This window comes from Hypanus sabinus, chromosome 9 (genome assembly GCF_030144855.1).
Source record: "Hypanus sabinus isolate sHypSab1 chromosome 9, sHypSab1.hap1, whole genome shotgun sequence".
NCBI lineage: Eukaryota > Metazoa > Chordata > Chondrichthyes > Myliobatiformes > Dasyatidae > Hypanus > Hypanus sabinus.
The window spans coordinates 128,884,337-128,897,480 of NC_082714.1; the positions used below are offsets into that span (position 1 = coordinate 128,884,337).

The 13,144-nt window shown below is 40.0% G+C and overlaps 1 protein-coding gene across 1 annotated transcript in view; it reads left to right on the forward strand.

Moving 5' to 3' along the window:
* Positions 1–12,734, forward strand: part of zgpat (zinc finger, CCCH-type with G patch domain) — a 36,136-nt gene extending 23,402 nt beyond the window's left edge. Inside the window, exons 3-6 of the mRNA XM_059980553.1 lie at positions 1,847–1,999; positions 8,887–9,018; positions 9,678–10,098; positions 12,177–12,734. Coding sequence (XP_059836536.1) covers positions 1,847–1,999; positions 8,887–9,018; positions 9,678–10,098; positions 12,177–12,315 — 845 coding nt within the window. The 3' untranslated portion in view covers positions 12,316–12,734. The remainder of the gene's footprint in view (positions 1–1,846; positions 2,000–8,886; positions 9,019–9,677; positions 10,099–12,176) is intronic.
* Positions 12,735–13,144: the final 410 nt, after the last annotated feature.

The following is a 13,144-nucleotide window of genomic DNA, read 5'->3' on the forward strand; positions in this document are numbered from 1 at the left end:
CTCTGGTACATGGGCTGGTCTTTTTCATTCTGGGGTAGCTCAATCACCTTGGTCCCCATCTCTCACCTGTGGCTCCAAGTAGATATTTGTATGTAATAGCAGTCACACTCTGATACACAACTTTAACAGGCAGGCTAAACTAGGTAAGGGTAGCCAACATGCCTTGTACCCTAGTGAAATAGGGGCAACCTGTCCTAGTATTTGAAGTCAGCTCTGGCTGACTGGGCAGATGAGCTTAACAGTGAGAAGGCAATTCTGCAGTGCTTTGTGGAGAGTGAAGGGCATGATGGGGCATAGAGGAAGTCATGGTTATGCACTGCAACCGGGGAAGACTCCAGTTTGTTATGGCTACTCATACCACTCGACCTGGACTTCCAAAATCGAAAGAGTGGAACTGTACCAGTGCCACAGCTTTTCCACTTTTAAGAACTCTCCCACCCAGGTCTCACTGTCATTGTCAGGTTGTTGGACAGCCAATACACTTCCGTGTAGATTGATTGGAAATGAACAAAATTAACATAGACAGTTAGTGCAGATAATCGATTGGCTTCATACAGGTTTTCCTCCAAATCTTTATTCTCATTAGAACATTCAAGATGATTGTCAATACTTTCAAATTCTTTGTAGTTCTTAACTTTACGAAGTAGTAAAATAATTTCATTTTCATTCCTGGCTGTTTCTGATATCTCCAAGCCTGACTGCTTGAAACCGCAGTGAGCAAAACAGTTATGAATTGTCTTGCTGCTTATTTCTTGCCAACTATCAGTGACAAAAATTGCTGCTTTATCAACATAAGCTCAGGCAGCTGAAGCTTTTTAAAAAGTGTTTGCTCTAAGCACTCTAAACAAGTCTGCAGTAAAACTGTGAATACATAATTATGCTTTGGCTTATCACTCAGAGGTGATGCATGACATTAGTGTGTAGGTTTCACTGCACCTATGAACCTGACAAGGGAAGAACTCATCTTTCATGGGCATAGAGGCTTGTTTCTGAGCTTCCATAATTTTAGGTTGAAATGTCTCAAACTAAATCTCCCAGGCTACTGAATCTGTTCAGAAGCAGATTTTTAGAAAAACTGCTTAAGATGCAAGTTCCTCAGCTCTGTATGTATTAATTAAAACTTTTTCAATTATTTTGCAAATAAAATTACCATTTCTGCCCTATAAGTTCTATAATTTAGGTCAGCATTATTATTTAAACTATGCCTTTTAAATTATAAAATCTTGAAGAAGCATATAACCTGCTATTTGCTTTAAATGAGCTGAAATTCTGTTACTGCATTAGATAAACTTCCAGATGATGTGTTCTTTTTAATTCGTTGTATTATTTTAGCATGTGAACTTCATCATATTTTGTTCTAGGCTTTGGTCAGCAGGTGGCGTTCTAGAACGGCTTTCTTTCATTTACTGTACTTAAAATTTGTTTTCAGACTTTGGATGTAGATAAGTTTGAAACTTAATAGCATTTAAAGTACATCTTTAAAATATGACAACATGATTTTCATAATAGCCTCGGCTATCTCAATCATTCCAGTTTCTTTCTGAAGGCCTGTTTTATGCTTTGGATTTTGTTGAAACGGTGTATATTTGTACCTGGTGCCCTTGTTCTCTGATACACCATTCTGTGATATGAAATTATTTTGTCTTTGTGCAAAATAAATTTCCAAAATATAACATGACAGAACTTGTATTTAAAAATGAGAAAGCAGGTTATAAAAAGAAAAGCAGTTACAAATAATAAGTTTGGAGCACATTCATTATAATACCATAGGCAAAGCACTTCAATTTAGGAAAAAGTATAAATATTTCTGAATTTTGGCTAATGCATGAAAATAATTTTTTTTCAGATATAGACAATGGTTACTTTACAGTAAAATTTGAATCCTTGCTTCAGAAAGAAATGGTAGTGGAAGGGGATGGGATTATGCCAGTTCATCAGACTGATGAGTCTTCCTCATCATCTAGCTCTGAGGATGAAGGCCAACTTGGTTATGCTAAAGGTATGTTCTACAACAGAAAGTTATAGCTGGTTATTTGCTTCCGTAAATTGGATTAATTGCACAATATTATATAAAAACAATTCTTTGAGAAGAGCGAATGTTTTAACATTTAAAAAAAAATGTTAAGCAATACTTATAACGTAATGCTTAGGATGAAATTGTAAGGTGACTATTTGCCTGAAATGCAATTGGATCTATGGGCCAATCCCAGTACAGCTGGCCCCTGTTTTTTGAACGTTTGCTTTACGACAGCTCGCTGTTACAAAAGACCTACATTAGAACCTGTTTTCGCTAACCAAAGAGGATTTTCGCTTTTATGAAAAAAGCCGCCCACTTTATACATGTATTTACCCTGAGAAAGACTACAGTGACCGTGAAGCCTCGTGCGAGCAGTTATGTGCGCATGGGTGTACGTGCGTAGGTGTGTACGTGCCAGTTTTTTTCTCTCCAAATCGACTTTGGCTTGCTGTCTTCCCGATTTTGATAAGTGAATCTACACTGTACTTACAATATTTCTACTTTATATAGGCTGTATATTTATCATGTCATTTCTGCTTTTACTGTATGTTAGTGTTATTTTAGGTTTTATATGTTATTTGCTATGATTTGGTAGGTTATTTTTTGGGTCTGGGAACGCTCAAAAAGTTTTCCCATATAAATTAATGGTAATTGCTTCTTCGCTTTACGGCATTTCGGCTTACAAACGATTTCATAGGAACGCTCTACCTTCAGATAGCGGGGGAGTCCTGTATGTGGTAATCTTTTGAAATACTTATTTAAATTTTATCTTTGACCGGAGTTGGGCTTAGGTATGCGAGCTTCAGAACAGTCTAATTTTCATTATTCAAGGCTGAGCTCCATTTGTTTTTAGGCATTATTTTATGAACACACATGAGCTCAACCTCTTCTCAGTTATTTCTAAAATTAGGGGCTATGGTGTAAATTCAGTTCATTATGATATATAATAAGTTCCAATAATTTGCAATGCAATTTTTGGGAAATCACTATAGTTCATTATCTGTTCTCTAGCTCTTGTTCCCATGCTTCCTTTAATCTCAGCAGCGGCTTGTTTCCCATACTTCCTTGAAATTCACTGGGGTTGCTTCCCAAGTTCCTTTAAAACTCACCTTATTCATTGGAAAATTCATTTTACTACAGTTAAACAGCTAAAGAAAAGTGAATTAAGTGTGTGGAGGTATTAATAGAAATAATGTCCAGTAATCCAGAATATCTCCCATTTTTGGACTGCCAACTTCTTAAGGATACAAAATTATCAAACGTTACAGCATATATTTGTATTATTCCATTGGGCTCTTTATGTATGTTCAAAGGTGTAAGGAAGTGTGACTTGAACCCTTGTCTATAAATAATTTTTATAGGTCAAAGAAACTTGTTGGCATCCAATATTAGCACATTGTGCCAGCTTTATTGACAAATTCGTATAAAAATGCTTGAGGAACTTAGCTAGGAAATTAATTGATATTCACAGAATAAGTTGGGTCTGTGATTGTTCACTCTAATGAGATAAGTACATTCGGCCCTCCTTATCAGCGGATTCCACATGCATGAATTCAACCAACCACGGATTGCGAAAACCCGAAAGTGCTCTTCCCCGCGCTTGTTGTTCGAGCATATACAGACTTTTTACTTGCCATTATTCCCTAAATAATGCAGTATAACAACCATTTTACATAGTAATTTTGTTAACAAAGATATTCTGTAATGTTATTTAATAAGTACAAATGTTGATTTTCATAAAGTTGCTAATATTTGATGTATTAAAGCACTTCCTGAGTCCTTTTCTCTCTGTGCTAACTTCTGAACTCCTCCCGCCACCCCATCCCCCAGCAGCTAACTCTGTAGGCAAGCATTCTGAAGCTTATTTTCTATTTTGACTGTTTTGGTAGATTGTGCTTCCACTATTAACGGTCTTTCAAGAATATGCCAGCATTGACCGACTTCATAAACCTGGTCGAAACACACTTAACTATTTTCTGCTTGATGACTTTATTTCTTCCTGTGCGGCTTTGTGAGATATTTTATATATGTTTTGAGTAAACTGTTGAAGTAAAATAGACTATTGAAATCAAAATGCAGGTTCATTGCCCTTTTTCCGAAATGCTTGTGACTGAATGTGTTTTGGATTTCTGACTTGGAATATATAATCAGAAAGCTTGGGATTACCGTTATTTCTGACTCAGAACTTATGTAGGCAGACAGTGTTTTACCATGTTCATTGCACAGACAATATGTACTTAACAGTAAACATTATTACATACATGACAATATGTGTACAAGGTTACAAAAGCAGCACAGCAGCATCAGGAGAATCTTGAATCAGCTGGCAGGTTTTCAGCCTCCAACTACAATGCTGTGTTTTGATTGAAAGGTTACAGTACACTGTTTTATTATTTTTTAAGGTTTTGTGTAAGGTATAAAAAAATCAACATTGTAAACTTGTTCTGGTATTAGATTTTCATTAGTGATGATCTTCGCAAACTCATCAATGATCAGCAGACGCTTTAATGCCATGCCTTAAATTTCTGCAAACAGCTTGCAGGATATTCACAATTACTTTCAATGTTCAGTCCAAACTAAGGGTGTAGCTATGGGCACTCGCATGGGCCCTAGCTATGCTTGCCTCTTCGTGGGTTATGTGGAACAGTCTATGCTCCAAATCTATACTGGTACTGCTCCCCAACTTTTCCTTCAGTACATTGTTAACTACATTGGTGCTGCTTCCTGTACCCATGCTGAGCTTGTCAATTTCATTGACTTTGCCTCTAACTTTCACCCAGCTCTCAAATTCACTTGGTCCATCTCAGACACTTCTCTCCCCTTTCTCGATCTCTTGGTCTCCATCTCCGGAGGTAGACAGTCCACTGACATCTTCTATAAACCCACTGACTCCCATAACTACCTTGATTATACCTCTTCCCACCATGCCAAATGCAAAAATTCTATTGTCTATTCCCAGTTCCTCCATCTCCGCCGCATCTGCTCCAAGGATGAGGCTTTCCATTCCAGGGCATCCCAAATGTCCTCTATCTTTAAGAATCGTGGTTTCCCTTCTGTCATTATCAATGATGCTCTCACCCGTATCTCCTCCATTTCCCGCACTTCAGCCCTCACCCCAGTCTCCCATCACCACACCAGGGACCGTGTCCCCGTTGTCCTCACCTATCACCCCACCAGCCTCCGGATCCAGCATATTATCCTCTGCAACTTCCACCACCTTCAACAGGACCCCACCACTAAGGACATCTTTCCCTCTCTACCCCTCACTGCTTTTCGCAGGGATCGTTCCCTCCGTGACTATCTGGTCCACAAGTCCCTCCCCACAGATCTCCCACCTGGCACTTATCCCTGCAAGCGTAAGTGCTACACCTGTCCCTACACTTCATCTCTTACCACCATTCAGGGCCCCAAACAGTCCTTCCAGGTGAGGCAACACTTCACTTGTGAGTCTGTTGGGGTAATCTATTGCATCTGGTGCTCCCAGTGCAACCTGTACATTGGCGAGACCCGACGCAGATTGGGGGACCACTTCGTCCGCCACAACAGACAGGATCTCCCGGTTGCCACTCACTTCAACTCTCCTTCACATTCCCATTCAGATATGTCCATACATGGCCTCCTCTACTGCCATGATGAGGCCAAACTTCGGTTGGAGGAATAACATTTCATATACCATCTGGGTAGTCTCCAGCCCCTTGGTATGAACATTGAATTCTCCAACTTCCGGTAATTCTCTCCCTCTCCTTTCCCCCATCCCACCTTCACTCTGTCTCCTCTTCTAGCAGCCTGTTGTTACGTATCCCGTAACTGGATAACTTACCAGCAAAGATAGAGAGGTCTGTTGAAGTCTGTTGTCACTATTTTCAAACGTTTTCATTTATAAAGGGACACAAAAGTAGGGTTAATACATATATTCAGATAGTGCACATTGTCAACATTCAATCTAAAGCGCGGGTATAGTAATGATCATCATTAAGAAGTGAGCTCTGCTGGTGACTAGGGGTTAATAAATTGTCCGTTGGAAATATAAAAGTCACTCTGAAAGTCTGCAGGCCTCAGCCCTTTGAAAATCGCTGGGTTTTGCGTGGGGCAACCGAGAGAGAGAGATTGGGGGAGAAGAGAAAGAACTTGCCGAGTCTTGATGAATCTTCCGTGAAATCGGGGGAGCGTTGGTTTCCTCTCCCCGATGTTAGTTAAAAGCGGTTTTCTGTGATTCCAGCCACAAATTCCAATCCCAGAATCTAACGCACGTGGCTTCCTTCAAAATGGCTTCCCGCTGCTGCAGGATCACTCTCTCGTGTCTTCTGGGTGTGTCTGAGGGGCAGTCCCCCTGAGACTCTCCTTTATACTTCCTCACGGGGTCGCAGGTGTCAATCAGGTTGGGATGATGCAATCTCTCTCTCAACCAGCCCACCTTGCCCGAGGGCTTTTCACGTGGTCTCCATGAGACAATTGTTGCTGGCATCTTATTCTGCATCCCTGGTGGGACGTGCAATTTTTCACGTTTCTCTCTCTCTCACTTCCTGGGTCTACTGACCCCCCCCCCCTCAACGGGTGCTCTTGCGATTCTCACAAAGGAGGGGGCTGGGATCATAACACCTCCTCTCTTAAAAAAACATTTTACCAGCGGTTAAAACGGAGTGGTCCACAGCCTTACAGGAGTTTTGGATCTAACACAATACACAAGTTTTTCTTTTCACAAAATACTACCGTTATACCTTCCAGTCAGTATCTAAATAGTTAACGATTACAGTGTCCCTTTCTTTCATATCTTAACATTGCGAACCGTACATCAGACTTCAATTCAATAACCACCTATTTAAATTTTTTTTCTCTAAGCACCAAAACTAAGGAGGTGTGACCTTAGCTTAGGTGCATTTAGAAAAGTTTACGCGAATACTAATCGTTTCAGTCGTTTAACTTAACCGGCAGGTCTCAAAAGGACTGTCTTTATTATTCACAGGCTTTGGCGCAAACCCGTTCAACCTGCCTGGCTGTCTAACAATGGCATCTCCATTAACTGTCGCCTCTTTTTTGGCGAGCCCCCCCCCCCCGTGGGGAACGTGAGTAATTTTTCGTGGTGAACTCCCGCCAGCCTCGTTCATCGGGGTTATTTTTGCAACACCTTGCCCCAAACTTAGACCCTTTTCACCCAATTCTTCGATTTTACCCAGGTGGCTGGCCTTTTTATCAGTCCCCTTCAGGCTATTGGTATTTGATTCGAACTCTTTGCTCAAGTAGCCTGTCGAAGGCAGCCTTTTCACACCCCATCCTGGCATAACAATAGAGTGGGGGGCCCCGCTATTCCCCGGCTCACTCTGTGAGCGATCTGCCAGGTTTAAGATTTCTTCCTTCGATTTGGAAACTACAGGCTTTTCGTTTCCTTCGCCAACAATCCTCACCCCCCATTCTTAAATTATTCATTAACTTTGAACACTCCTTCGAGTACAGACGCCGGGGAACTCACACTTTCCCCGGTTACCAAGGTTAACCCTTTTCCCACTGAACTGAGTCTGTCTGACCCACAAGGACGGCCGCCCCGTTCCACTGGGTCAGATACCTCAGACTTCTTCTGAGCTCCGTTACTAGGTTCAGCACCTCGGGCATCCCCATCTCGGACACACTCAAACGGGACATTGGCCTCTTCCAGGCTTTCAACACCCGTACCTTTTTCAAATTCTAACTTCCCCCGATCCTCCCAGTTACTCTCTGGGCAGCTCCCACCCGGGGAAGGCGCAACTCTGCGAGCTGAAACAACCTCCTCGGTCCTTTCAGCAGACCCCTTCGAGGCAAGGGTATCCTTTCCATCTAGGACTGCCCTCCTCTCGTTATCGGTAACACCTTTAGAACTCTCAAGTTCTTCTCTCGTGTCTTCTGGGTGCGTCTGAGGGGCTGTCCCCCTGAGACTCTCCTTTATACTTCCTCACGGGGTCGCAGGTGTCAATCAGGTTGGGATGATGCAATCTCTCTCTCAACCAGCCCACCTTGCCCGAGGGCTTTTCACGTGGTCTCCATGAGACAATAGTTGCTGGCATATTATTCTGCATCCCTGGTGGGATGTGCAATTTTTCACGTTTCTCTCTCTCACTTCCTGGGTCTACTGACCCCCCCCCCCCCCCCCAACGGGTGCTCTTGCGATTCTCACAAAGGAGGGGGCTGGGATCATAACACTATCACCTCTCATGACTCTGCCTTCTTCTACTACCTGTAGTGTTTTCCCCTTAGATTCCTTCTTCACCTCTCCTGCCTTTCCCCTCTCCCAACCCTTGATCTTTCCTCTGATTGGTTTTCCACCCTCCCCCCACCTTCCTTATAGGGCCCCTGGCCCCTCCTCCTTTAGTCCTGATGAAGGGTCTCGACCCGAAACGTTGACTGCTTCTTTCAACAGATGCTGCCCGACCTGCTGTGTTCATCCAGCTTTTTTGTACATCTGATTTGACCACAGCATCTGCAGTGCACTTTGTGTTCAGTCAACGATAGATCTTTGCTTGTTTCATGATCAGCATCCCATTAAGCAGCAGATGTGCACTCCAATGCTGATGCATCCATTCTTTCAATACACGATTGAGATCTTTAATTTTCACTTTATGCAGAGTTTTTCTGTTTTTCATTAGCTTCTGTTTATTGCATATTTGAGTTTACTTCTTAGAATTGTTCATAGTGTGCAGTGACCTGTGCATCACCTGGGAACCTTCCCAGCGAGTTTTTAAATTTCCATTTGTGACGTTATGTCAGTGCTCAAATGGATTTTGGAGGTTTTGAGATTTTGAAATTTCAAATAAGGGTTACTTGTATTACATTATATAATGTTTTTCATGTTCATAGCGGTTTACTTTCTATTTACTTGTACTTGTATTATTTTGTTTCAGTTTTGGATACAAAATCTGAGGGGATAGAAAGTTGGACTGCAGCTTCCAGCTCGTCATTTGCTGGTTGGGAAGCCCACACTCGTGGCATGGGATCCAAACTAATGATTAAGATGGGTTATGAATTTGGCAAAGGTAAGAGTAAGCAATTACCCTGGTTATTAAGAGTCACCTAGTAGAAAAATTCCTAACATGTTCAGTACTCTGCTGAGATCCAAATAAAATATTAATTTGCATGTGCGTTTATTTCTATTAGTAATGGCCTTTTTAATTTACTGACTTTTGTATGTAAAATATAATTTTGTTGTGAAATTGGACCATGTTGAATCACTGATGGTCCTCTGTAACTTCAGGAAAGGTAAAGTTGTATCACAAACTGAACACAGTTTCCCAAATTAAACTTGATGCTTGTAATACTTATATTCTTGACTTTCAACAGAGGTGTAGTGTTGTGAACAAGAGATACTACTAAAGAAGTAATTGTACTCTTTTGAAGAGATATATAATTTGTATTTTTAATTAATAAACTCTACTCCCTTCTAAATGAAAATAACTATGTGCAACATGTTTGACACAAATTAAAATTGAAAGTGCAGGGTAGGCAACAGCTTTAGAGGGAGAAATTATATTAATATTTCAGGTCAGTGACAATTCATCATTGATCAGAAAGATAAGCTTTGCGCCTGTCTCCCCAGATTCAGCCTGACCTCCTGAGTATTTACAACTTTGTTTTATTTTAGTTACATGTACTCATTTACTTTTCGATTTCTAGTGCGAGTCTGTTCTTCTTTTAGGTTTAGGAAAAAATGCTGAAGGTCGATTGGAACCTGTACATGCAGTGGTTTTACCACCAGGGAAGTCCCTGGATCAGTGTACTGAAATCCTGCAAAAGAAGAGAGAAGGAAAACTGAACCATCTTCATAAAAAGAAACACAGGAGGAAAGGTCAAGGGGGTTCATGTGTTAAAGAGAGAAAACCTCAACAAACTGTGTTTGACTTTTTGAATGATAATCTTAAAAGTACTGGGCAAACTAGCAGCTTGTCAGTTCAAGCTGAATTTCCAAAAAGAGAGAGAAACAGCAAAGAATGTTACAAGGCAAGCAAAAGCACAAAGAAAATTCTAAGTATCCAGCTCTTTCAGATAATGCAAAAGATAGACCATACTGAAAAGGACATTGCAAAAATTATGGAAGCACTTGCAAGAAACGTTGGAAGGTATCTTCTGCAATCTTTATAATTTCATCTTTAATTGGTGGATTCTATAACATTATTAAATCATTTCGGTTATGATAGTGTGTAGTTACTCTCGAATTTGACTCAATAGGCACTCCATCACTTTCTCGCGTGCTCAGTATGTTAACTGGGAGAAACTGGCAGTATTTTTCACTTTCGCCAATTAGATAGTAATTTAGAAAGAAAATCAAAACACATAGCTCAAATCTGAAATAAAACAGAAAATGCTGGAGATGCTTAGCAGGTTACATTGCATTTGTGGAAAGAGAAAAGGGGTTAAATGTTTCGGGTCTGTATCCTTTTGTTACAACTGGGAAAGGGGAGTAAACTAGGTTGTCATTTGCAGAAAAGGTGAAGTAGGGATGAGTGGAACAAAGGAAAATCTGTGATAGTGAAACCAAGTGGGCTAAGGTGGCAGTTGGAGGTAGATTATTCCTCTATGTAATGTTGCAGGATTGTTTTTGCTCAGATTACCATAATGGCCCCTCAGCACAGAAACAGACCTTCAACGCACTTTAGTCCATGCTGACGAAAATGCCTGTTGATACTAAACATGTTTGCCTGTGTTTAGCTCATCCCCCCCCCCCACCCCCTTAGCCTTTCCTGTCCACTGTCTGTTCAAATGTCTTTTCAAAGTTGTAATTGTACTTGCCTGTCTCATGTCTGATAGCTTGTTCCATATACCTATCATCCTCTGTGTTTGGGGGAAGAAAAGAAACTGTCCCTCAGATCCCCTTTAAATCTTTTCTCCTCTCACCTTAAATCATGTTCTTGTAGTTTTAGACTCCTTTACCCTGGAAAAATAACTGTGACTGTATTTCCTATCTATATCTCTCATAATTTTATAAAACTCACTAAGATCACCCCTGAGCCTCCTTTGCTCCAGGAAAAATTAGTCACAGCCTGTCCAATAGCTCCTTTTGACTCCCAAGCCGCTAGTCCAGGCGACATTCCTGTGAATCCTTTCTGCAACATTTTTAACTTGTTCACATCTGGTAACCAGAACTGAATATAATAATTCAAGTGCAGCCTAACAAAATATTCGTACAACTGAAACATCTTATCTTGACTTCTATATTCAATGGCTTTGCTGATGAAGGCAAATACATAATGCACTGCTTTCACTACTATTTACATGTTGTTGTCACTTTCAGGAAACTCTGTATTTTTACCCCAAGATCTCACTGCTCACTGACACTCTCCAGGCCCCTGGAGTGTATCTGCAGTTGGTTCAGCTTCCAAAAATGCATCTCTTGGCAAATGTCAAGTTAAATGCCATTTGCCATTTTCTTGCCCACTTTCCCAGTTGATCCAGATCATGTAACCTTGAAGACTATCATCTTCACTGTCCACCATTGTTGGTGTCTTCTGCAAATTCATACACACATCGTCAGCGCTTTTACATTCATTCAGTTTTCCAGTGCTACCTTGCCAATTTATTGTTCCTCCTGCTCACCTGATATTTCATTTAATTCTCCAGTGTACTGATTCTCAAATCTTCTTATCATTTCCATCCTTGTGATCTTTGCTACCTTTGCGTTGAAATCTACATCCAACAATCCTCAGCTAGCATCTTCCAAATTTTCCCCCAATGGTTGTAGATTCATAATAACCAATTCACCTACAGAGCCCTTTCCAAACTCAACGGTCTTGTACCACTCAATCCTCAAGAATGTTTTATTTACCTCACACTTAATTATATGATCTAGCTGTTTTCTTCATTCCTTTACAACACTTCACCCTTTGTAATTTGCTACCTATAGCATTTTCAGATTCTAATTTCAAAATTAACATTAAGTAGTAGCCATTAATTTATTGTCAACATTGTAACTGATCTCAAGTTTCTTTTGTTGAATCATTGCAAAAATTAATACTTTTAAAGGGAAGAATAAATGTTGTTTATCTGGTACAGAACCACAAAAGTGGTCTCAAACAGTAAAATATTTTTCAATCCTTTGTAAAAGTGAAGATTTAACTCCACAATGGAGGAATGCCAAGAATTATGTAACATTAACATCACTTAATGGTATGTTTCAGCATTCTTTACTGATTTATTACAGAGACAAAGCAGTAACTTCTCATCTGGAAGAGAAGTTGTCTAATGCAAGGAAGCAATTGTCCTATCTAAAGTCTCAGGAATCCGGGGCCCAGCGTGAACAAAAGAGAGCAGACACGCACAAGATGATGACCAAATTCTGATTTTAAATCTTACAGTGCTGTTTGTTCATTTTTGAAGTGTACCAATTTGTGCGGCATTTTCCTCTGTAAAATATATGCAATGAAATTGATGTGTAAAAATGGTCCTTAGTGTTTGTGTTATTAGTATCTCTTTTTGAAGGTTTCACTAAAAAGTAAAGATTTTTTCCATTAGAAACTTTATGTGAGTGCTCTGACATCACAGTTGCTCTACTAACTTTTTAAAAAAATACTTTTTAAGACGGTAACTGTTTCAGTCATGTAAATTATAAGCTGCAGTCCTGAAAATTGTGTTCACCTGTGATTTTGTACAACTTAAAAACACAGAGTTAAACTCAAGGCAAACCTCAAATTGTTCAGATCAAACTCGTAATAGTGTAAAATAAGTATTTGAAAATAAAGAAATTTTCTGTTTTCATGTGTTTACAGACTGGAAGTTCAATTGCATTGTCAATTTCAAATAATAAACTATTTTTGATTCTTGGATTAACACCTTGCCATTTGAGGAGCTTTGACACCATTCAGTTAAGCATTAGAGTAGATCTGGAAACTTCACAGCTGTTTGTATCATATAGACCTTATTTATTTCTAGATTGTTTAATGCACTCATTGAAAACTTGAAATACCATCTGAAGGTAACACAGCAGAGGAACTCAACATTAAAAGTGTGTGTGAACTGGAAGATGCTACAGAGAGGTGAAACAGAATTTGGTGAAATTTGATTTCAAAATGACATCTGTGATACACAGCAGTGAACATGTACAGGCTAGTGCATAAGTGCAACTTGGTGTAGTCAAGTGCAAGGTAGTAAATGTATAAAACACAAAGTGCT